Source organism: Gobius niger, assembly GCF_951799975.1.
Source record: "Gobius niger genome assembly, chromosome: 22".
Lineage (NCBI taxonomy): Eukaryota > Metazoa > Chordata > Actinopteri > Gobiiformes > Gobiidae > Gobius > Gobius niger.
In genome coordinates, this window is record NC_136873.1 from 10403395 (window position 1) to 10428611 (window position 25217).

General features: G+C 35.4%; 1 protein-coding gene and 1 long non-coding RNA gene across 2 annotated transcripts; both read right to left on the reverse strand.

Moving 5' to 3' along the window:
* Nucleotides 1-1540: 1540 nt before the first annotated feature.
* LOC306981726 (bile salt-activated lipase-like) lies at nt 1541-17513 on the reverse strand (the record flags this gene model as incomplete). Its single annotated transcript, XM_079581368.1, has 11 exons — nt 1541-2205; nt 4013-4222; nt 5344-5547; nt 6751-6937; nt 8382-8496; nt 8719-8826; nt 10072-10202; nt 11391-11588; nt 12956-13075; nt 15357-15504; nt 17451-17513. The coding sequence occupies 11 exons, from the start codon at nt 17511-17513 to the stop codon at nt 2037-2039; spliced, it is 1653 nt and encodes a 550-aa protein (XP_079437494.1). The 3' UTR covers nt 1541-2036.
* Nucleotides 17514-21153: 3640 nt separating this feature from the next.
* LOC306981431 lies at nt 21154-22409 on the reverse strand. The gene is made up of 3 exons (XR_013794111.1): nt 22327-22409; nt 21308-21442; nt 21154-21218 (listed from the first exon to the last, which is right to left on the reverse strand). It is a non-coding gene; the product is annotated as an uncharacterized lncRNA (long non-coding RNA).
* Between the last annotated feature and the right edge of the window lie 2808 nt (nt 22410-25217).

Below are 25217 nucleotides of genomic sequence, written 5' to 3' on the forward strand. Positions count from 1 at the left end.
AAGAAATTGACAAAAAATGACAAAAATCTGACCCAAAAATAAAAATAAAAAACACAAAAATGTGACAAAAAATTACAAAAATATGATTAAAAATTGACAAGAAATTGACAAAAATGTGACAAAAATTTACAAAAATGTGATTAAAAACTGATGAAAAATTTGACAAAAATTTGAAAAAAATGACAAAAATATGATGAAAAATTAACAAGAAATTGACAAAAATGTGACAAAAAATGTGACCAAAAAAATACAAAAATTTACAAAAAAATTACTAAAATTAGACAAAAAATGAGAAAAAGATCCTCTCGGTTCAGGCGGGAGTTAAGAGGTTAAAGACATGGCATTTCTTCTCGTAAACATGAGGGACATGTTGGTGTGTTCGGGCCAGTGCACTTATGGGTATTTGGATTTTCTTCATTGGAATGAAAATAAAAAATCAATGTTGGTTTTCAAATCAAAAAATGAAAAATGAAAAAAAAAAAAAAAAAGGCAATTTTTCAAGTGAACCTCATGCTGATGAACCCCAGTCCAAAAGCTTCTGGAAAAAAGGTGTGAAAATAGCAACAAAACTGAGACGAAAACAATGATGGAAATGTGACAAAAAAGTGATGAAAAATTGATGAAAAAGTGACGAAAAATGTCACAAGAAATTGACAAAAAAAATGACAAAAATGTGACAAAAAATGACAAAAATGAGACAAAAAATGACCCAAAAAAAATGACAAATAAAGTCTTGCTGATGAATCCCAGTCCAAAAGCTACTGGAGAAAAGGTGTGAAAATAGCAACAAAACTGAGACGAAAACAATGATGGAAATGTGACAAAAAAGTGATGAAAAATTGACAAAAAAAAAAAAAAAATGTGGAAAAAAATGACAAAAATTTGATAAAAAATTTACAAAAATTTACAAAAATTTACAAAAATTTACAAAAATGTGACAAAAAATGACAAAAAAATAAGAAAAAAATAAGAAAAAACAAACAAAAAAAATGACAAAAAAATAACAAAAAATGACAAAAAAATGTGAAAAATTTGACAAAAAATTAAAAAAATTAGACAAAAAATGACGAAAATTTGACAAAAAATGGACAAAAAAATAACAAAAAAAATGTGAAAAAAAATGACAAAAATGTGATAAAAAATTTACTAAAATGTGACAAAAATGTGATAAAAATGTGACAAAAAAATGACAAAAAAATCACAAAAAAAATCACAAAAAAAATCACAAAAAAATGACAAAAAAATAACAAAAAAATAACAAAAAAATAACAAAAAAATGACAAAAAAATGACAAAAAAACGACAGGCGGGAGTTAAGAGGTTAAACTTCTGCTGATGAACCTGAATGGCGCTAAATTGTATTTTATCGGAGATATCGTAGAAAAGGGTTTTGGTAAAGTTGACCCGGTCCAGTCCCTTTTCTACGATGGATCCTCCCTGGATGAACGAGAGCCTTCACAAACTACTGGAGACAAATGTGCTGGGATTTGATATGTTTATTGAAAACTCATGTCATCTTTCTGCTGGGATACACACACTGGTCCTATGGGAGGCTGGGGATGAGCTGAGTCCACACTGGTCCTACGGGAGGCTGGGGATGAGCTGGGTCCACACTGGGCCTATGGGAGGCTGGGGATGAGCTGGGTCCACACTGGGCTTATGGGAGGCTGGGGATGAGCTGGGTCCACACTGGGCCTATGGGAGGCTGGGGATGAGCTGGGTCCACACTGGGCTTATGGGAGGCTGGGGATGAGCTGGGTCCACACTGGGCTTATGGGAGGCTGGGGATGAGCTGGGTCCACACTGGGCCTATGGGAGGCTGGGGATGAGCTGGGTCCACACTGGGCCTATGGGAGGCTGGGGATGAGCTGGGTCCACACTGGGCCTATGGGAGGCTGGGGATGAGCTGAGTCCACACTGGTCCTATGGGAGGCTGGGGAGGAGCTGAGTCCACACTGATCCTATGGGAGGCTGGGGAGGAGCTGGGTCCACACTGGTCCTATGGGAGGCTGGGGAGGAGCTGAGTCCACACTGGGCCTATGGGAGGCTGGGGATGAGCTGAGTCCACAGCTGGACGAAGCGCAGCCTCATCCTCTGGGAGGTGGAATTGTCCGTCATGTCGGACGTGAGGTCGAGGAACTGCTGAGAAAACAGGTCGAACTCGGGCCAGGTCACCGGGACGGACGAGCGGCCCACGTTCGGGTCTCTGGGAAATGACACAGAATCAGGGATAAATGATGATGCACTTTTGTACGAGTTAAGTTAAACTTTGTTAATCTGGGTTCTCTGCATTTGACCCATGCGCAGTGTCTCCGGGCGACCTGTAGGGGCAGTGATGGAGTCTGCTAAACTTGTGGGTTGAAATTGACTGAGTGAGTGTTGAACTTTAAAATGTTTTGTGAGAAAAGTAATATGTGATAAGTCTGCTAAACTTAAAACAAACTCGGATTTTATCGGTTGGTATGAAGTTTCCATATAAGTTTTGAGTTTGCTGATACTAACTGAACACTGATATCCTTAACCTCGTAACTCCCGCCTGAACCGAGAGGATCTGTTTCCTCACGTCATCAGATTTTTTATTTCCATAATTTTTTTGTTGGGTATTCAACTCGTTTTTGTCACATTTTTGTAATTTTTTTGGTCATTTTTTTGTCTTTTTTAAATCAAATTTTTGTCATTTTTTGTCCTCTTTTTCGTCCTTTTTAATCACATTTTTGTCATATTTTTGTCTCATTTTTGTCACATTTTTGTCATTTTTTTTGTCAAATTTTTTGTCTTTTTTTATCACATTTTTGTCAAATTTTCATCACATTTTTGTCATTTTTTTGGTCATTTTTTTGTCTTTTTTTAATCAAATTTCTGTCATTTTTTGTCCTTTTTTTCGTCCTTTTTTATCACATTTGTGTCATTTTTTTGTCACATTTTTGTCAAATTTTTATCACATTTTTGTCCTTTTTTCGTCAATTTTTTTTATCAAATTGTCAATTTTTTTGTAATTTTTTGTCAATTTTTTGTCAATTTTTTTGTCATTTTTTGTCAATTTCTAGTCAATTTCTTGCGACATTTTTGTCACATTTTTTTGTCATTTTTTAAATCAAATGTGTCATTTTTTTTGTCAAATTTTTATCACATTTTTGTCACATTTTTGTCACATTTTTGTCATTTTTTCGTAATTTTTTTAATCAATTTTTTGTCCATTTTTTTGTCAAATTTTCATCAAATTTTTATCAAATTTTTGTCACATTTTTGTCATTTTTTCGTCAATTTTTTTTCAATTTTTTTGTGTTTTTTTTGTGTTTTTTTGTAACCTGGCTAACACCAGGCTGCTGTGTGCGCTCGAATTATTTCGAACTGCACAACAGCCTGGGGACCATGGCCAAATCTCCGGTGGATTTGGGAACCAATCACAGAGCGAGGAGGGACGGCAAGACGATGACGCGCTATTCGATATACGGAAGCTTGTAGATTATTTACGGATAATTTAAAAAAAAGTTTATTTACGGATCCAACATGACAGCAGCAGACACGATGGTATTTTTTGATCAAGCTTTAGACCTTGTTCTAAATAATTTAGCTCAAAAGTTTACAGCGGGTACGTCATACGTCATCTCATACGATGATACGATTGGCTGTGGCTACGTGCAGACGCATGAGCCTTTTTTTTTTTTTTTTTCGTTTCGCCCAATAAACGACTATGGACGATCGTAAACCACACCTCTCCTACGAGAAAATGAATTGGTGGTCCCCAGACTAAATATCACTTGTGATTTTAGTCTGGTGTTAGCCAGGCTAGTTTTTTTGTCAAATTTTCATCAAATTTTTATCACATTTTTCGTCATTTTTTGTCAATTTCTTGTGACATTTTTGTGACATTTTTGCCACTTTTTCATAAATTTTTCGGTTTTGGGAGTTAAGTTAATAATATTAGCATGAAGTGATGAATTCTAATGACTAATCACCCCTGTATAGTTCATAGTACAGTTTAACATGAATAAAAGGGCATTATGTCTCACCCGCTGCGGGCGAAGTTGGTCCAGTAGGCCATCAGGTGTTGGGACAGGGCGCGGTGTCGGTCGGCGTAGGCCTTGGGGGTGGAGAAGGGTTTCCCGAACACAAACTGCAGGTCGTCAGCGTGGTCCGAGCCCACCCAGTCGTGGTAGGGCTTCCCCGGTCCCGCCATCAGGCTGGGCTCGGACAGGCGGTAGGAGAAGGTACGGCCGGACCTGGGCAAAGACAAGTCCGGGTCAAGGCTTTTTAAAGGTGCATTTTATAACTGCACGGCGCCTACTTTCCATCACTGTGGCCTCTTGGATATATTAGGGTTATTATTTTTTAAGCATTGTTTTTTTTCAAATTCCAATAACAAACCCCTGCCTCACTGACTTTGAAGTTTTCAAAAGTTTTTTATCATATTTTTGTCGCATTTTTGTCTTTTTTTCGGCCATTTTTTTATCAAATTTTAGTCTTTTTTTTTTCTTTTTTTGTCAATTTTTTGTCATTTTTTTCATTTTGTCGTCAATTTTTTAATCAAATTTTAGTCATTTTTTTGTCAGATTTTTTGTCATTTTTTTGTCATTTTTTATCAATTTTTTGTGATATTTTTGTCACATTTTCTCACATTTTTTGTCATTTTTTGTCAAATTTTTGTCCTTTCTTTTAAATTATCTTTTTCTTTTTTCATCATTTTTTTATCAAATTTTAGTCTTTTTTGTATCTTTTTTTGTCAATTTTTTGTCAATTTTTTTCCATTTTTTTCATTTTGTCGTCAATTTTTTAATCAAATTTTAGTCATTTTTTTGTCAATTTTTTTGTCATTATTTTTCCTTTTTTTGTCAAATTTTTTGTCATTTTTTTGTCATTTTTTATCAATTTTTTGTGACATTTTTGTCACATTTTCTCACATTTTTTGTCATTTTTTGTCAAATTTTTGTCCTTTCTTTTAAATTTTCTTTTTCTTTTTTCGTCAATTTTTAATAAAATCTTAGTAATTTTTTTTTTTATTTTTTGTCAATTTTTTGTCAAATTTTAGACATTTTTTGTCACATTTTGTCAATTGATTTTTCTTTTTTTTTCTTTTTTTTTTCGTCAATTTTTTATCAAATTTTTGTCATTTTTTGTCAATTTTTTATAATATTTTCGTCATTTTTTGTCAATTTCTTGTGACGTTTTTGGCACATTTTTGTCACTTTTTCATCATTTTTTCATCACTTTTTTGTCACATTTCCATCATTGTTTTCGTCTCAGTTTTGTTGCTATTTTCTCACTTTTTCCCAGAAGCTTTTGGATTGGGGTAAAGGAGAAAACGTGCTCAGTTCAGGCGGGGGTTAAGGGGTTTGATTCTCACTTTGCGGTGCTGGCGTGCAGGTACACGGCGCTCTGAATCGGCACCAGGAAGATGAAGTCCGTGCCGATGTCCACGGCCGTCCTCTTCACGGCGTCCCGGCTCGGCGAGGAGCCCCACCCTGAGGTGTACGCCGCGAAGGCCACGTCCACGGCGGCCGGGCCCTTCCCCTGAGCGTACGACGCCACCAGCCTTTTCACGTCTTCACTGCGGAGGAAAATGTGCCGTCAAAGACAAGAGGTTTGCAAACAGGTAATATATAAATCAATCTTTATTCATAGAGCGCTTTTCAAACAAATATTAACATCATTTACACTGAAAGGAGCTTTAAATCGAATAAGTTCCACTTCCTGTTGGGCTTTTTTTTTTTTAACAGGGCGGAAACAGGCTTCTATATTTAACCCCTTAACTCCCACCTGAACCGAGCACATTTTCTCCAGTTTGGCTTTACCCCAATCCAAAAGCTTCTGGAAAAAAGGTGTGAAAATAGCGACAGAACTGGGACGAAAACAATGATGGAAATGTGACAAAAAATGACGAAAAATGACCAAAAAAGTGACGAAAAAGGTAAAAAAAAAATGACAAAAAATTACCAAAAATATGACAAAAAATAATAAAAAATTACCAAAAAGTGACAAAAAATGTAAAAAAAAAAAATGTGACAAAAATGTAACAAAAAATTACAAAAAAACGGACAAAAATTTGACAGAAAAATGACAAAAAACAAAACAAAAAATTTGACAAAAAATGTCAAAAAAGTGACAAAAAATGTGACAAAAAATAACAAAAAATAACAAAAAAGTGACAAAAAATGTGACAAAAAATAACAAAAAATGACAAAAAAGTGACAAAAAAGGTAAAAAAAAATGACAAAAAATTACCAACAATATGACAAAAAAATTATAAAAAATTACCCAAAAAGTGACAAAAAATGTAAAAAAAAAATTGACAAAAATGTAACAAAAAATTACAAAAAATTACAAAAAAAATGACAAAAATTTGACGAAAAAAATGACGAAAAAGTGACAAAAAACAAAACAAAAAATTTGACAAAAAATGTCAAAAAAGTGACAAAAAATGTGACAAAAAATTACAAAAAAACTGACAAGAATTTGACGAAAAAAATGATGAAAAAGTGACAAAAAATGACAAAAAATGTGACAAACAAATGACTAAAAATGTGACCAAAAAATGACAAAAAAGTGACAAAATGAGTTGAATACCCCCTCCAAAAAAGATGGAAAAAAAAACGTGAGGAAAAAGATCCATTTAGATGACTTTTGTAGACTTTCAAATGAGGCGTCACACTGGCCTACAGGATTTTAAATAATTCAAACTAAATGACATTTCTGGAGATACGACAAAGTTCAAAACAACTGTATTGCCTTGCATTGGTGTCAGTGGACCTACGTGGGCGTGTCCTGGTGCTTGTCGCCCAGGGAGGGGATGTCCTGCAGGGTGAACAAGTGGCCGTCCATGTTGTTGACCCCCAGCAGGTAGTCCACGTCCGCCGCATTGTGGAACAGCTCAGAGGGGGGGTCCGGGAGGAAGTCTCCATCCACCACCGGAGTCAGGAGGAGGTTCAGCACGCCAGGCTCTGGCCAAGCAACAAATGAAAGATTTAGAAATACATATTACATATACCCTTTTTATTTTATACTATTATTGTTTTCATCCCGGATATTATAGGTTTGATTATTATTCCCCAAAACGAACCTTCTTTATTAACCTCTTAAAAGAGAGGATCTTTTTCCTCACGTCAGCAGATTTTTTTCTCCATAATATTTTTTGTCCATCCATCACTTTTTTGTCCTTTTTTTGTCATTTTTTAATCAAATTTTTTGTCATTTTTTTGTCATTTTTTTGTCACATTTTTTTCGATTTTTAGTCATTTTTTCGTCCATTTTTGTCAATTTTTTATAAACTTTTTGTCCTTTTTTGTCATATTTTTTGTAGTTTTTTGGTCAATTTTTTATCATTTTTTGTTGAATTTTTGTAATTTTTTGGTCGATTTTTTATTACATTTTTTGTCCTTTTTTGTCATTTTTTGTCACATTTTTGACATTTTTTTGTCATTTTTTCATCAATTTTTCATCAATTTTTTGTGAACTTTTTGTTGAATTTTTGTCGTTTTTTGGTCAAATTTTTGTAATTTTTTTGTCACATTTTTTGTTATTTTTTGGTCAATTTTTAATCAATTTTTCATCATTTTTTCATCATTTTTTTGTCGTTTTTTTGTCAATTTTTTGTAATTTTTTGGTCAAATTTTTGTAGTTTTTTGGTCAATTTTTTATTAAAATTTTTGTCCTTTTTCGTCAATTTTTTTATCATTTTTTGTTGATTTTTTGTAATTTTTTCGTCAATTTTTTGTCACATTTTTGTCGTTTTTTGGTCAATTTTTTTGTAATTTTTTTGTAATTTTTTGGTCGATTTTTTGTCCTTTTTTGTCAAATTTTTGTCATTTTTTGTCATTTTTTGTCATTTTTTGTCATTTTTTAATCAAATTTTTGTCTTTTTTTTTTTATCAATTTTTTGTTATTTTTTGGTCATTTTTTTGTCTTTTTTTGTCATATTTTTGTTGTTTTTTTGTCAATTTTTTGTCATTTTTTTGTTGCATTTTTGTCATTTTTTGGTCAATTTTTCAATGTTTTCTCACTTTTTTGTCACATTTCCATCATTGTTTTCGTCTCAGTTTTGTTGCTTTTTTCCAGAAGCTTTTGGATTGGGGTAAAGCCAAAACTGGAGAGAATGTCCTCAGTTCAGGTGGGAGTTAAAGGGTTAAGATCTCATTTTCTTGGGGATAACGAGTTAGCCGGTGACGAGTGTGAGAACTCAGAAGTCACATGATCGAGTACTATAGTTACTTTTTCCACCAAATTAGTTTGGGTCTGTCAACACTTCAACTACAGAGTACAGATGATGACTCAAGAACCTTCATGGAAGTATAAATGGAATGAAAGCACAAATCACCCAATGTTTCTATTGTTCATACGGTTTATGGTGAGCACATGTAGAATCTGAAAACTGTAAAATACACGTACGGTCGGGGTTTCCTTGCTGGATCTTTGGAGCGGCCATTGTCAGGTTCCCGGCGTCGATGGTTTTCAGACAGTCCACCATAGTGTGGTCAGAGGGACAGCCCACCTTCTCTGCCACCTGCACATACACATACACATACACATATATATGATGAAGTATTACTATAAGGTCTGATCATCACCTTCTCTCAGGGACTCACCTGCACATACACATATATATAATGAAGTATTACTATAAGGTCTGATCATCACCTTCTCTCAGGGACTCACCTGCACATACACATATATATAATGAAGTATTACTATAAGGTCTGATCAGCACCTTCTCTCAGGAACTCACCTGCACAGCCACGGCTCGAGGGTCGGTGTTGAAGGCCCAGGGGCAGAAGGCCACTCCGCTCTGGGAGATGGCCCTGCGGATCAGGCCTCTGTTGTGGGGGGACAGGATCTGTGGAAACACCAGCCCAAAGTGTGTTAGTGATATTCTGACTGCTGTTTCAGAGAGTGGCTGAGCTTTCTGTGCATTTGCCTGTTTTTATGTCACCGTGTAATAGCTTCTGGCACTTTTTAACCTCTTAACTCCCGCCTGAACCGAGAGGATCTTTTTCCTCACGTTTTTTTCCATCATTTTTTGTTGGGTATTCAACTCATTTTTGTAACTTTTTTGTCATTTTTTGTCATTTTTTCGTCGTTTTTTCATCAATTTTTTCATCAATTTTTGTCATCAAATTTTTGTCATTTTTTATCATTTTTTTGTCACATTTTGTCATTTTTTTGTCAAATTTTTGTAATTTTTGTGGCACCTTTTTGTCATTTTTCGTCAATTTTGTATCAATTTTTTGTCGTTTTTTGTCACATTTTTTTCATTTTTTTTTTTCCATTTTTTTTTTCATTTTGTCGTAAATGTTTTTTTAATCAAATTTTTTTCATTTTTTTTCATTTTTTTGTCACATTTTGTCATATTTTTTTAATTTTTTCGTCATTTTTTCGTCAATTTTTGTCATCAAATTTTGTTCATTTTTTGTCTTTTTTCATTGTTTTTGTCACATTTTTGTCACAATGTTGTCAAATTTTTGTAATTTTTGTGGCACCTTTTTGTCATTTTTCGTCAATTTTGTATCAATTTTTTGTCGTTTTTTGTTACATTTTTTATCAAATTTTGTCATTTTTTGTCGTTTTTTTTTTGTCATTTTTTGTCACATTTTTGTGACATTTTTGTGACAATTTTCGTCACTTTTTTGACAATGTTTTCTCACTTTTTTGTCACATTTCCATCATTGTTTTCGTCTCAGTTTTGTTGCTATTTTCACACCTTTTTTCCAGAAGCTTTTGGATTCGGGTAAAGCCAAACTGGAGAAAACATGTTAAGTTAAGAGGTTAAGCTGAAGTAGTGAAAAAATACAAACTTAAATTAAGACTAGTATATCCACATAAAGACAAAACGCTTATATTTTCAGAAACTTCCTCTGTGAGCCTGAAGCAGCTCAGTAAACGTGCTCGTCCACATGGGTTGACTCAGGTCTGTGATTCATCCTCCAGGCCAGTGTGAGGCGCTGTGACGCCAACACAGATAATAGAACAGGATGTAGAAACAGTGAAAATGAAAATGAAGGATTTCGGATCTACAGAAGAGACGAGGAGGAGAGTTCATTCTTTTCCTGTCAGTCCAAAAACACAGAGTGAGTTTTCAGACCTGGAAGTTGACACTAGCGCCCCCTGCTGACTCTCCAAATATGGTGATGTTGTCGGGGTCGCCTCCAAAGGCGTCGATGTTCCTGTGGACCCAGGCGATGGCGGCCTGCTGGTCCCACAGGCCGTAGTTCCCTGGATTAGAAATAACACCACACAACACAGGAGACGGTTTAGTTATTTTCCCCTTTTTATATTTATAGAAAATCATTTTGTCTTTTGTTTCAATGCCTTTAACCCGTTAACTCCCGCCTGAACCGAGAACATTTTCTCCAGTTTGGCTTTACCCCAATCCAAAAGCTTCTGGAAAAAAGGTGTGAAAAAAGCAACACGACAAAAAAGTGAGGAGACATTTATGAAAATTTATGACCAAATATGACCAAAAAATTACCCCAAAAAATGACAAAAATATGATAAAAAATGTCAAAAAAATGACATAAATGTAACAAAAATGTGATAAAAAAAATTGACAAAAAAATGAATAAAAAATCACTAAAAATGGAGAAAAAAAACGATAAAAAATGGAAAAAAATGACAAAAATGTGACAAAAAAATGATTTCAAAAAATGACGAGAAAATGACAAAATGTGGCAAAAACATGACAAAAATATAACAAAAATGTGATAAAAAATGGACGAAAAATTACTAAAAAATAACAAAAAAATGATTGAAAAATGATGAAAAAAGGACAAAAAAATGACAAAATGTGACAAAAACATGACAAAAAAATGACAAAAATGCAACGAAAATATAACTAAATGTGATAAAAAATTGATGAAAAATAAAAAAATGATTAAAAAATGATTAAAAAATGATTAAAAAATGACGAGAAAATGACAAAATGTGACAAAAAAATGACAAAAATGCAACAAAAATATAACAAAAATGTGATAAAAAATGGACGAAAAATGACAAAAAAATGACAAAAAAATGACAAAAAAATGACAAAAAAATGACAAAATGTGATTAAAAAAAATTGACCCAAAAATTACTAAAAAATGGAGGGGAAAAAATTACAAAAATGTCACAAAAAATGTCCAAAAACTCACAAAAAATTATAAATGGAAAAAAATGACAAAATGTGACAAAAACATGACAAAAAAAATGACAAAAATGCAACGAAAATATAACAAAAAAATGATTAAAAAATGACAAAAAAATGACGAAAAAATGACAAAAAAGTTACAAAAATGAGTTGAATACCTAACAAAAAATTGATGAAAATAAAAACCTGACGACGTGAGGAAAAAACTCCTCTCGGCTCAGACGGGAGGTCAGAGGTCACCGCGCTGAACGTGACTTATAGACGTTAATAACACTGACCGGGTAACGAGGCGTCTCCGGAGCTCAGGAAGCCCAGCACGCCCACCCTGTAGGCCACGCTGACCACGATCACGCCCCCGCGGTCCGCCAGCTCCTGCCCGCTGTACAGGTAGTTGTTCAGGAAGTTTGGCCCCATGGAGCCCCCCACCATGAAGCCCCCCCCGTAGAACCAGATCATCACGGGCAGGTCTGACGAGACTTTAACAGAGGGAACAGGGGAGCGGCTTTAAGGTTCAGTGTTTAGAGAGAGAATCTTTATTTTATATTTTGAAACTGTAACTACGAACATAGAATACTTTACTATTTTAAAGTACCGTATTTTCCGGACTATAAGTCGCTCCGGAGTGTAAGAGGCACCAGCCAAAACATGCTGAACAGGCGTATGGCTAATGCTGCTAATGCTAACGTAGCACATGGATGGCTAGCTACATGAAGCATAAACAGGCTCAACTAAAACCGGCGTCTGGTTTGTTAACGTCACATAAACAGTTCAGATAAAACTCTAGCATAAACAACAAACTCTCCATCTCGCTCCAAATCATTAAAATCCATTGAAATCTTCGTCCTCGGTGTCACTTCTGAACAATCGCCATGGCAACGACCTGGAGGCGTAACCGCGGCGTTGACAAGCCTCTCCCGGCAGCACGTTTTCCAGTTTTCTTCTCTAAGAGTTACCTCCGCTTCTTCTTCTTCTTCTTCTTCTTTTTCTTCTTCTTCTTTTTCTTCTTCTTTTTCTTTTTTCTTTTTCTTCTTCTTTTTCTTTTTTCTTTTTCTTCTTCTTTTTCTTTTTTTCTTTTTCTTCTTTTTCATCTTTTTCTTCATGTTCTTTTTCTTTTTCTTCTTTTTCTTTTTCATCTTTTTCTTTTTCTCGGATAAAGCGGAAGAAAAAGGATGGATGGATTTTTCTTTTTCTTATTTTTATTTTTCACCTTTTTCTTTTTCATCTTCTTTTTCACCTTTTTCTTTTTCATCTTTTTCTTTTTCTTCTTTTTCTTTTTCATCTTTTTCTTTTTCTTCTTTTTCTTTTTCATCTTTTTCATCTTTTTCTTCTTTTTCTTTTTCTTCTTTTTCTTTTTCATCTTCTTTTTCATCTTTTTCTTTTTCTTCTTTTTCTTTTTCTTCTTTTTCTTTTTCATCTTTTTCATCTTTTTCTTCATCTTCTTTTTCTTCTTTTTCTTCATCTTCTTTTTCTTCATCTTCTTTTTCTTGTTTTTCTTCATCTTTTTCTTCTTTTTCTTTTTCTTCTTTTTCTTCATCTTCTTTTTCTCCTTCTTCTTCTTATCAGTAACCTCCGCTTCTCACCCACTCCTCACTTTCTTTCTGCTGCTCGATTAGCCTGCAGTGCCCCCTAGTGGCAATGTGAAATCATATAATAGTCACTCCGGAGTATAAGACGCCAAACTCTGAAAAAAGGTGTGACATATAGTCTGGAAATACGGTAACTCTTCCAACACTGACGGTTTCAGATTGGACCCTACACATTACTCTTATTATACTTCTGTACTTTCTGAGTACTCACTGAAGTGTACTTTAACCATACACAGAAAGGGAATGTGTTTTTTTACCGTTTCTTCCATGAGGGACCCAGATGTTGAGGTAGAGACAGTCTTCACTTCCAAAGGTGTTGGTCTGCAGCAAACTGATCTGCAGACACCGAGGAGCAAACCTGGTGGCTTTGAGGATCCCTGTGGACAGAAGAGCGTCCTCAGCGTTTATTAAAGAAGCTTTTTCCACACTGAGAGATGTTCTTACCTGAGCTTAGACGAGTGATATGACCAAGTGCATTTTCTCTGGTTCAGCTTTAACCAAATCTAAAATGTAACAGCCTGTAGGGCAGAGGAACGCCTCACTTGAAAGATAGGACGTACAAAACTGATCAAGCTTTTTCCTTGTTGCTGCGTAATTGTCACTTTTTTTGTTACATTTTTGCCTTTGCTGTTTTGTTGCATTTTTATCATCATTACTTTTTTTCAATTTTTCATCACTTTATTGTCACTTTTTTTGTCATTTTTTCATCACTTTTTTGTCATTTTTTGTCAATTTTTCATCACTTTTTTGTAATTTTTTCATCACTTTTTCATCACTTTTTTGTTATTTTTTTGTTATTTTTTGTCATTTTTTCATCACTTTTTTGTCATTTTTTCATCACTTTTTTGTAATTTTTTTGTCAATTTTTCATCACTTTTTCATCACTTTTTCATCACTTTTTTTGTCAATTTACCATCACTTTTTTGTCATTTTTTCATCACTTTTTCATCACTTTTTTGTCATTTTTTTGTCAATTTTTCATCACTTTTTTGTCATTTTTTTGTCAATTTTTCATCACTTTTTTGTCAAATTTTTTTGTCATTTTTTTGTCAAATTTTCATCACTTTTTTGTCAATTTTTTCATCACTTTTTCATCACTTTTTTGTCATTTTTTTGTCATTTTTTGTCAATTTTTCATCACTTTTTTTGTCAATTTTTTGTCCATTTTTCATCACTTTTTTTGTCCATTTTTCATCACTTTTTCATCACTTTATTGCCACTTCATTGTCAATTTTCCATCACTTTTTTGTCAATTTTTTTGTCAATTTTTCATCACTTTTTTTTTATTTTTTTGTCAATTTTTCATCACTTTTTTGTCTTTTTTTTGGTCAATTTTCCATCACTTTTTCTCATTTTTTCGTCACTTTTCTATTACTCTATTGTCACTTTTATGTTGCTCCTTTGTGGCTTTTTTATTTGCATTTTTGCGCCTTACTTTTCGTCTCTTTTTTTTCCGAGAAGGGTTTGGATTTGGGTAAAGCCAAACTGGAGAAAATGTGCTTGTGGTGAAGAGCTTAAGCACAAACACTAGACTCACACGGTCACATGTGAAAACTTTTTGTTTTCCTCATTTTAAACCAACATAATCACATGTGTCCTGATTTATGTTACTGTGAAAGCTCCTGATAACAAACAGTGATGTGGGGGGGTATACAGAACCCCTCCCTCAGTGATGTGGGGGGGGGGTATACTGACCGCTCCAGCTGTAATTGTCACTTTTTTCCCTTTGCTGTTTTGTTGCATTTTCATGACATTTTCGTCACTTTTTTGCTACATTTTTTCCCCCACATTTTTTTCAATTTTTCATCACTTTTTCATCACTTTATTACCACTTTTTTGTCATTTTTTTGTCATTTTTTGTCAATTTTCCATCACTTTTTTGTCCATTTTTTTGTCATTTTTTTGTCAATTTTTCATCACTTTTTCATCACTTTCTTGCCACTTTTTTGTCATTTTTTGTCAATTTTTCATCACTTTTTCATCACTTTTTCATCACTTTCTTGCCACTTTTTTGTCAATTTTTTTGTCATTTATGTTACTGTGAAAGCTCCTGATAACAAACAGTGATGTGGGGGGGGTATACAGAACCCCTCCCTCAGTGATGTGGGGGGGTATACTAACCGCTCACTTTTTTTGTTACATTATTCACTTTGCTGTTTTGTTGCATTTTCATGACATTTTCGTCAACATTTTTTCCCCCACATTTTTGTCATTTTTTCATAACTTTTTCATCACTTTTTGTCACTTTTTTGTCATTTTTTGTAAATTTTTCATCACTTTCTTGTCAATTTTTTTTGTCAATTAATTGTAAATTTTCCATCACTTTTTTGTCAATTTTTTTTGTCAATTTTTTGTCAATTTTCCATCACTTTTTCATCACTTTATTGTCAATTTTCCATCACTTTTTTGTCATTTTTTTGGTCATTTTTTTGTCAATTTTTCATCACTTTTTCATCACTTTCTTGCCACTTTATTGTCAATTTTCCATCACTTTTTTGTCAATTTTTTTGTCATTTTTTTGTCAATTTTCCATAACTTTTTTGTCACTTTTCTATTACTCTTTTGTCCATTTTTTGTCATTTATGTTACTGTGAAAGCTCCTGATAACAAACAGTGATGTGGGGGGGGGGGGGGGGGGGGGGTATACAGAACACTAACCGCTCCAGCCGGGGTGGGGCCTGGGCTTCTCCCACAGTCCTGGTTTAGCAGCGAAGGGAACTCCTTTGAAGACCTCCACAGAGCGGGACAGGCCCACAGGGATGTTCTGACCCTGCACACGGCCCCCCTCTGTCTGCACCACGCCCAGCTGCAGGAACACACACACTTTTAACATCACACACACACTTTAAACATCACACACTTTAAATGGAGAACGTGAACAGCTGGGACGTTTTTAAAGGCTATAACTATATAATTACTTTGACCCACTTTTCTTTTTTACTGAACGTTAACAGGATAAAACAGATAAAACAGATAAAACTGGGGCTTGTTTGAAACGGCTTTAACAAATGCAGAATTATTGATATAGTTTCTACTAAATAAAGATAAAGTGGACCTAGTTTAGACCTATTTTAGACCTGGTTTAGTCTTGGTTTAGTCTTGGTTTAGACCTGGTTTAGTCTTGAGGGTGGGAGGCAGTTTTCATCCAAACAGCAGCTCTGGGAGGCTATTCTAACATCCTGCAAACGAATCCAAGCAGAAACTGTCCAAAAACTCACAAGTTTAACGGATTTAAGAATTTTGAAGCTGCTCAAAGAAGCTCCTATGGTAAAATATAACTTGACCCAGATGTTTTTGATTGAAATAACTTTTGATTTCAGTAACAAATGACCATTTTCAGTTAATTACAAGCTTTAAAATGTATCGAAACCATGAGTTGCACAATAATTTGAAAAAGTAGATTTTGAGTGTTTTACTATATTCATTTTTTGAAAAAGAAAAACACATTCAAATGATCCTCGACCAGTTAAAGACTTGAAAATGAAAATGAGTTTAGGAAATCAGAGAAAAATGTCATTTGCATAATGATTTGGAACGCGGTGTAGATTAGGAAGGTTTATCCACAAGGACTTTTACAGATCTGACTCCTGACAGATTTAGTGAACTTTGAACTCAAAAAGAGTCACTAGTAAAGAGTTTATTCACAAACTAAACACACTTAAACCTGGCTCCGTCCGTTATTTAGATTTTGTGGCAGAAAATATAGTGCAAAGTCACTTCCAAACCTCTAAAAACAAGAGGAAATTACCTTTTAACCTCTGACCACCCGCCAAAACCAAGTGCATTCTCTCCTCTTTGCCATTGTCGTCACTTTTTATTGCGTTTATGTCTTTTTGTCACTTTTTTTGCTGAATTTATGTCACTTTTTTGCTGGATTTTTGTCTTTTTTTGCTGGATTTTTGTCTTCTTTTTTTTGCTGAATTTTTGTAATTTTTTTGCTGGATTTTTGTCACTTTTTTGCTGGATTTTTGTAATTTTTTTGCTGGATTTTTGTATATTTTTGCTGGATTTTAGTAATTTTTTTGCTGAATATTTGTCATTTTTCTGCTGGATTTTTGTCATTTTTTTTGCTGATTTTTTGTCCATTTTTTTGCTGGATTTTTGTCATTTTTTGCTGGATTATTGTATTTTTTCTGATGGATTTTTGTCATTTTTTTGCTGAATTTGTGTCATTTTTTGCTGGATTTTTGTCATTTTTTGCTGGATTTTTGTCATTTTTTTTTGTCATTTTTTGCTGGATTTTTGTCACTTTTTGCTGGATTTTTGTAATTTTTTGCTGGATTTTTGTCATTTTTTTGCTGGATTTTTGTCATTTTTTTGCTGGATTTTTGTCACTTTTTAGCACTTTTTGTTGTGTTTACATCCCCATTTTCTTTTTATATCGCTGTTTTGAAGAAGCTTTTAGATTTGGAGAATTTGGAGAACAGGAGAGAACATGTTCAGGTGGGAGTTAAGAGGTTAATCCAAACAAAAAGTAACCAGGGTTGTAGAGGGACACGTGGAAATTACGGTTTTATTTGGGTCCTCGGCTCGTCGTCCGAAGGTAATGGTGGAAACTCAAAGCCACTTGGGAACCACTGATAGTAAAACATTGGCAAAAAATAGTTCTTTACTTTACGATGTTGAGGTTCGGCCCTTGGGTGTTTTGAGAATGATGAAAATCGGCCCTTCACGACGTAAACTTGCCTATCCCTGCCCTATTGTGTGACCTTTGTCTTTAGAAAGGAAGTATGATAAAAGAGGCAACCTTACCGAGGCAGCGCGGGCCGTCCCCAGAGCCAGCAGGAGAGCGAGTATCGTCCTGTGAGGGTCCATGTCTGAGCGGAGGACAGTGAACGCACCACACGGCTTATATTCTCAACACTGTGTGCACTTCAGGGGCCGCAGCACCTGTGCCGTCCGCCGGCCTTGACCCCCCGACGTGACCTCACCAGATAAGAGTTAATGCACGAACATGAGATGGTGCTTTCATATAGAACCACCGGTCAGAATGGCACCTAAGGGGAGAGAGCTGGTCGGCCCCTTTAGGATCCCTGAAGGTGTGAAAATGGCCTCTGAAAAACATGTGGAGTTTCGGACTGAGCCGTGCTTTCCCGAAAAACAATCATCTCAACTCATGATGTGGACCCCCTCCTCCCCTGACATGCTTAATGATTTGGAACGCGGTGAACATTAGGAAAGTTTAAGCACGACACATTTATTGAACTGTGAACTCAAGAAGTCACTAGTAAAGAGTTTATTCACAAACGAAACACACTTAAACCTGGTTCCGTCCGTTATTTAGATTTTGTGGCAGAAAATATAGCGCTAAAGTCACTTCCAAACAGGGGCGGACTGGGACTGAAAAACAGCCCTGGACACTGACCCCCCCGCCTTAACGGAGCGCATTTTCTCCAGTTCGGCTTTACCCAAATCTAAAAGCTTCTCGGCTGGAGAGCAACGATGTAATGCCTCATTTGAAAGCTGAGACCTACAAAGTAATTGTAACTCAATTTTTGTTGAATTTTTGTCACATTTTTGTTGAATTTTTGTCATTTTTTGTTGAGTTTTTGTCATTTTTTGTTGAGTTTTTGTCACATTTTTGTTGATTTTTTGTCACATTTTTGTTGATTTTTTGTCACATTTTTGTTGAATTTTTGTCATTTTTTGTTGAGTTTTTGTCACATTTTTGTTGATTTTTTGTCACATTTTTGTTGATTTTTTGTCACATTTTTGTTGAATTTTTGTTGATTTTTTTTTTAAATTTTGTTGATTTTTTGTCACTTTTTGTTGAATTTTTGTCACATTTTTGTTGAATTTTTGTCACATTTTTGTTGAATTTTTTTCACTTTTTGTTGAATTTTTGTCACTTTTTGTTGATTTTTTGTCACATTTTTGTTGAATTTTTGTCACTTTTTGTTGAATATTTGTCACATTTTTGTTGAATTTTTGTCACATTTTTGTTGATTTTTTGTCACATTTTTGTTGAATTTTTGTCACTTTTTGTTGAATTTTTTTCACGTTTTTGTTGAATTTTTGTCACATTTTTTTCTTATGCTTCTGTCACGTTTTTGTGGCCTTTTCGTTGCTTTGTTGTCGTGATTTTGTTGACTTTTCATCACATTTTTTTTTCACACTTTTATTTAATGCTTTTTCCGGCACGTTTTTGTTTTGTTTTCATCCTCTTTTTTTGGCGCTATTTTGATGCTTTGCTTTTTAGCTTTTAGATTTGGGTAAAGAATGGACATATGGCCAGTGCTTCCAAAACTCTAAAAACGAGAGGAAATTACTTTTAATCCAAACAAAAAGTGTTCGCTCTGTGCTGATGCAGTCGTGAAGGACCAATTGGCCCAGAATTCAGAATCAGAAAACATTTTATTTATTTGTCAGTGAAAGGTTTTAATCATGAGATAGAAGCCAGTGGGTCAGCCGGGTGGATCACCACACGTTCACTGTGTGTTGGGGCTGCACTGGATATAGGACGCTCCCAACATTCAGCCGGGTGGATTACCACACGTTCACTGTGTGTTGGGGCTGCATTAATATAGGACGCTCCCAACATTCAGCCGGGTGGATCACCACACGTTCACTGTGTGTTGGAGGTACACTGGATATAGGACGCTCCCAACATTCAGCCGGGTGGATCACCACACGTTCACTGTGTGTTGGGGGTACACTGGATATAGGACGCTCCCAACATTCAGCCGGGTGGATCACCACATGTTCACTGTGTGTTGGGGATGCACTGATATAGGACGCTCCCAACATTCATTTTGCTGATTTTTTGTCTTTTTTCTGCTGTATTTTTGTCACTTTTTTTTGCTGAATTTTTTGTCATTTTTCTGCTGGATTTTTGTCACTTTTTTTGCTGTTTTTTTTGTCATTTTTCTGCTGGATTTTTGTCACTTTTTTGCTGGATTTTTGTCATTTTTTGCTGGATTTTTGTCACTTTTTTTGCTGTTTTTTTTGTCATTTTTCTGCTGGATTTTTGTCACTTTTTTGCTGGATTTTTGTCACTTTTTTGCTGATTTTTTGTCTTTTTTTTGCGGGATTTTTGTCATTTTTTTGCGGGATTTTTGTCTTTTTTCTGCTGGATTTTTGTCACTTTTTTGCTGGATTTTTGTCATTTTTTGCTGGATTTTTGTCATTTTTTGCTGATATTTTGTCATCTTTTGCGGGATTTTTGTCATTTTTTGCTGATTTTTTGTCATTTTTTGCTGATTTTTGTAATTTTTCTGCTGGATTTTTGTCATTTTTTGCTGATTTTTTGTCATTTTTTGGCTGTTCGCTCTGTGCTGATGCAGACATGAAGGAACGATTGCCCCAGAGTTCAGAATCAGAAAACATTTTATTTTTTTTGACAGTGAAAGGTTTTAATCATGAGATAGAAGCCAGTGGGTCAGCCGGGTGGATCACCACACGTTCACTGTGTGTTGGGGCTGCACTGGGGATATAGGACGCTCCCAACATTCAGCCGGGTGGATCACCACACGTTCACTGTGTGTTGGGGGTACACTGGATATAGGACGCTCCCAACATTCAGCCGGGTGGATCACCACACGTTCACTGTGTGTTGGGGCTGCACTGATATAGGACGCTCCCAACATTCATTTTGCTGATTTTTTGTCTTTTTTCTGCTGTATTTTTGTCACTTTTTTTTGCTGAATTTTTTGTCATTTTTCTGCTGGATTTTTGTCACTTTTTTGCTGGATTTTTGTCACTTTTTTTGCTGTTTTTTTTTGTCATTTTTTGCTGGATTTTTGTCACTTTTTCTGCTGGATTTTTGTCACTTTTTTGCTGATTTTTTGTCTTTTTTTTGCGGGATTTTTGTCATTTTTTTGCTGGATTTTTGTCTTTTTTCTGCTGGATTTTTGTCACTTTTTTGCGGGATTTTTGTAATTTTTTGCTGATTTTTTGTCATTTTTTGCTGATTTTTGTAATTTTTCTGTTGGATTTTTGTGATTTTTTGTCATTTTTTTGCTGTTCGCTCTGTGCTGATGCAGACATGAAGGAACGATTGCCCCAGAGTTCAGAATCAGAAAACATTTTATTTTTTTTGTCAGTGAAAGGTTTTAATCATGAGATAGAAGCCAGTGGGTCAGCCGGGTGGATCACCACATGTTCACTGTGTGTTGGGGCTACACTGGATATAGGACGCTCCCAACATTCAGCCGGGTGGATCACCACATATTCACTGTGTGTTGGGGCTGCACTGATATAGGACGCTCCCAACATTCAGGGACACGGGCTCTGGGTTCGGAGGTACAGCTTTGGCGCAGATGTAGTCTCGGGCTATGTTCTCTGGGAGATCATTCCAATACGTGCCTGGATTGGGTGAAGGCAGAAAGAGAGAAAGGAAATTATAAACGACATGACTTCTTCATTGGAGGATACTTTTTGTTCTGAACTGATTTTTTGTGAACCGTTACCTTCATAATAGATCTCAGTGACGTGGTCTTGTCCTTTCCAGTTGTTGGGCTCTCCTGGGGCCCATTTTGAATAGTCCCAAACAGATCCGTCGCTCCACATCCACACGTCTTCCTGATGACGGTTCACACACAACACTTCAGCTCTCATCGTCTCAGCTCGACGAACAGGGTTTAGGTGATGTTTGGAACAAAAAGTCTGACCTTAACTGCGTCCTGTCCACCGATCCAGGTCTGCCGGTTTTCTCCGGAGGTCGTTTTGATCAGACCTGTGATGAAGGAGTGCTCCTCAGCGCTGTGGACGGAGGCCAGGTTTGCACCGTGAGTTTGGCAGATTTTCTGGAGCGAAAAAGACAAATGACACGCTTTGGGTTATTGGTCATTGCAGGCATGTGTGTAGGACGTGCTCTTTACGGTTTAAAACAAATATCAAATGGCTTTTTTACTGAACATGCCTCATTTGAAAGCTAAGAACCTGAAGAATTCAGTCACTGAGCTTCAACTAATGGAGCGATAGCACAAAGTAGGACCTGTGTAAAAGGCAACACAACAACTTTAGTATCACACCGTACTATTAATCTAGTATTAACCTAGTATTATTCTAGTATTCATGTAGTATTAATCTAGTATTAATCTAGTATCCATGTAGTATTAATCTAGTATTAATCGAGTATCCATCTAGTATTATAGTAGTAGTACTAGCACAGGTTAAACTGAGTTCCACCACCTTGGGAAGTGAAAAGAAAACCTGAACCAGCACATGGAGATTATTTTTAATTCTGAGCTGGACAGAAGTTCATCTTCAGAGAGAAACTGGAGGATTGATCAAGTTCAGGAGGTTTAATATAAAAACATTTATCATGAAATCATGAACTTAACGACCATAAACTAATCCATACACGACAAAATAATAGCACAGTAAAACACATTCTCTTACATGTGTTAACAGTAGTGCAGAGTACAAGAAAAGAGTAGAGCTGAGTACAAGTAAAGAGTAGTGCTGAGTACTAGTAAAGAGTAGAGCTGAGTACAAGTAAAGAGTAGTACTGAGTACAAGTAAAGAGTGCTGAGTACAAGTAAAGAGTAGAGCTGAGTACAAGTAAAGAGTCGTACTGAGTACAAGTAAAGAGTAGTGCTGAGTACAAGTAAAGAGTGCTGAGTACTAGTAAAGAGTAGTACTGAGTATCAGTAGTACTGGGTTATTGTTCTTATCAGGGCTGTACCTCTGCTTCGGTCCAAGTCGCCTTAGAATCAAAGAACTTGAAACAGCGAGTTCCAAAGTGAGTCCAGCCGTCAGAACAGCCTTTATTAAAACAAGAATATTCATAAATGAATCAAAGTAAGTGAGCTGTATATTGAGGTGAATGTGGTCAGACTCACCGTGGTCATATTCCACGGCCTGAGTGAGGAAGAGCGAGCAGAGTCAGTAACTGATCAAACAGACGTAATGATAAATGAGATAAACTTACAGCTCCTGTGGTCAGCAGAGCTCCGGACAGACAGAGGAGGGCGGTCAGTGGGAAGTTCACAGCCATCTGAAATCATCAAGTACGACTAAGAAGAAGATCTGTGTGAAAGACCTGAGCCGTGAGGAGACTTACCTTCTCTTCAGGTCAGCAGACTGTCAGACTGGAGGAGACGAGCTGTTTTATAGAGCCGCGAGGGGGGCGGGTTAACACAAACATGGATATTCTTTCCTTATTTCCTTCCTAGGAAGTCACTCAAGTAAACAGATTCTTACAGTAAGAGCCAACCCTAGCATGAAACAGCCCCGTCTTTGACCTCTTAACCCCCACCTACACTCAGCACATTTCAGCGTAAACACAGGCCCTGGCAACACATCTCCCCCGCCCTCATCCATTCACTCTGTCGTCCTGTAAAATACCACAATCATTACAAAACTCAGTAGAAAGTCCTCCCCAGTTCTTAAGAATCCCTCACCCCTCCTCCTCAGCTCACTGTTCCCCCCTCCAGGTTGCAGACCGTGGGACTGTGGAAATATGTGTCTTCTTGTTTTCAGTTTTCTAAATAGTATAATATGTTCTTAGCATTCAAAAGAGAGTGCGCTCCTTTTTAAAGAATATCTGCAAATTGGATTAATTTAAAATAGTTTTTGAATGATTGGCCGTGCTCTATGTTTTTTGTGTTTGTTTTGTTTGTTTATTTATGGAAACAGTATATTTTAAAGGAAATATGTTATATGCACAGTGAAATAAGGGATGTTTTGAAATAAGTGATGTGTTAAGACGAGACACTGCAGGTGAATAGGGAAAAAAATGTACATTTGCAGATATCAATTTAAAACTTTTGCTGTAGATTATCGGCATAAATGTGAGAAAAACATACATTGCAAGTTTTCTGTCATTTTATCTTTTCATATAAGAACAAGGTGTTTTATGCCTAAAAATGCCACGAATTTCACATCTTTTCGGCGACGAAATCTGAAAGATTGAGATAATAAAAAATCCCTCTGAAAAAATCTTCCAAATATTGTTCAGTCCAAGGCTGGAAAATGTGAAGTCTTTAGGTCCGACTGACGTGGACATAGTGTCGCCACAATGACAGAAACATGTGTTTTGAGAAAAAGGCCCTTGAAATTGTGTTCTCCCATATAAGTCTATGGGGGAACATTGAATTAACGCAATATTTAAACATGTTTTTGTGAAGATTCGGTGTATTATTGGTTTCCGGGTGAAAGCTTATATGTTCAGAGACAGATTTGGCCCAAAACCTGAAAACTGAAATTTTTTTGTTTTGCCTGTAGTGTCTCCCCTTAAAATAAGTGATGTGTTGAAATAAGTGATGTTGAAATAAGGATCCAGAGGCATGTGAAATGCTGCTCATGTGAAGTTATTGTAGGCCTACATGTTGTGTTGAGATGTTACTATATTTGGTACTATGACTATATTTATTTTTAAAGGAAACTAGAGTAATATATTTTATGTAAGGTGGGAAAATTGGTTTGTCCGCAATGATAACCGGATCGTATAAAGTTGTTTTGTACGTTTTGGGGATAGAAGTAAGAAAATAATAAGTACTAATCAAGAATAAAAAATGAAAAATACGAAAAAAGTAAAATAAAAAAGGAAACGGTAAATTACAGTAAAAGAGAAGATAGTAAAACCATGTAATAGTACACTGACCGGTTATGAAAAACCTTTGTGTGCTTATAACTCTTAGTGTTGTTATTAGTTATGTTACATTGTGCATGTGTGCGCTATAATGTCTAAAGCTAAAACATAACTATAGATCTTAGTGCTGTAATGCAAAATGGTGATGATATAACAAAGGAAGGTGGTGATAAGAGTTGGACTGGAGATTTGTTTGAAGAGACTGTGGTGTAATGATATTGGGATAGTTGCTGTGATGCTTTGTTTTTTGTCACACTGTTAATTTCTTACACATCGAGCTCTCTCTTGAGTTTGTGTTAAAACTTAGATCTTAGGTAATAGAAATAGTACAGTAAGGTAGTTTTGTGGAGAATTATATTTTAGAGTTGAAAGATAACTGCTCTTCTATCTGTAATGTTTGAATATTTACAAATCACTTATATTATTGGTGATGGTATTGTTTGTATAAAGTAGGAATGCTCAGTGTACCCCTTGTTAAACTGTTGCCTCCCACACCTTTTATGGCCCCAATCCTCTCCCTAGATTGTTCTTTACTTCCTTCCACTGTAAGGAGAATGATAAGGTGATAGATAAGATATGGTGAGTGACCTTTTGGAAGAACTGTGTTTATTGGGTGGTTATATGACTCAGGATTTTTTGTCTCTGCTTGAATGGCATTGTTGGGATTAATCTTGGATAAAATAAAGTATAGATATAGGAAGCAAAATCTAAATGTTTTGCTTTGTCCTACTTGAGATTTATCTGGCGTTGACTAGTTGTAGAGCTGACTATGGTTTTTGGACATCTGATTGCATCAAAATGTTTTTTTTCTTTGATGCTGCTTGTCTAACTTACAAATATAACGATGTTTGTTATTTGGCTTAGGGAAATGGTGAAGTATATTATTCTAATACATAAAAACAAATATGTGACAAAAAATGACAGAAATGTGACAAAAAAATTACAGAAATTTGACGAAAAATGACACAAAAATGACAAAAATG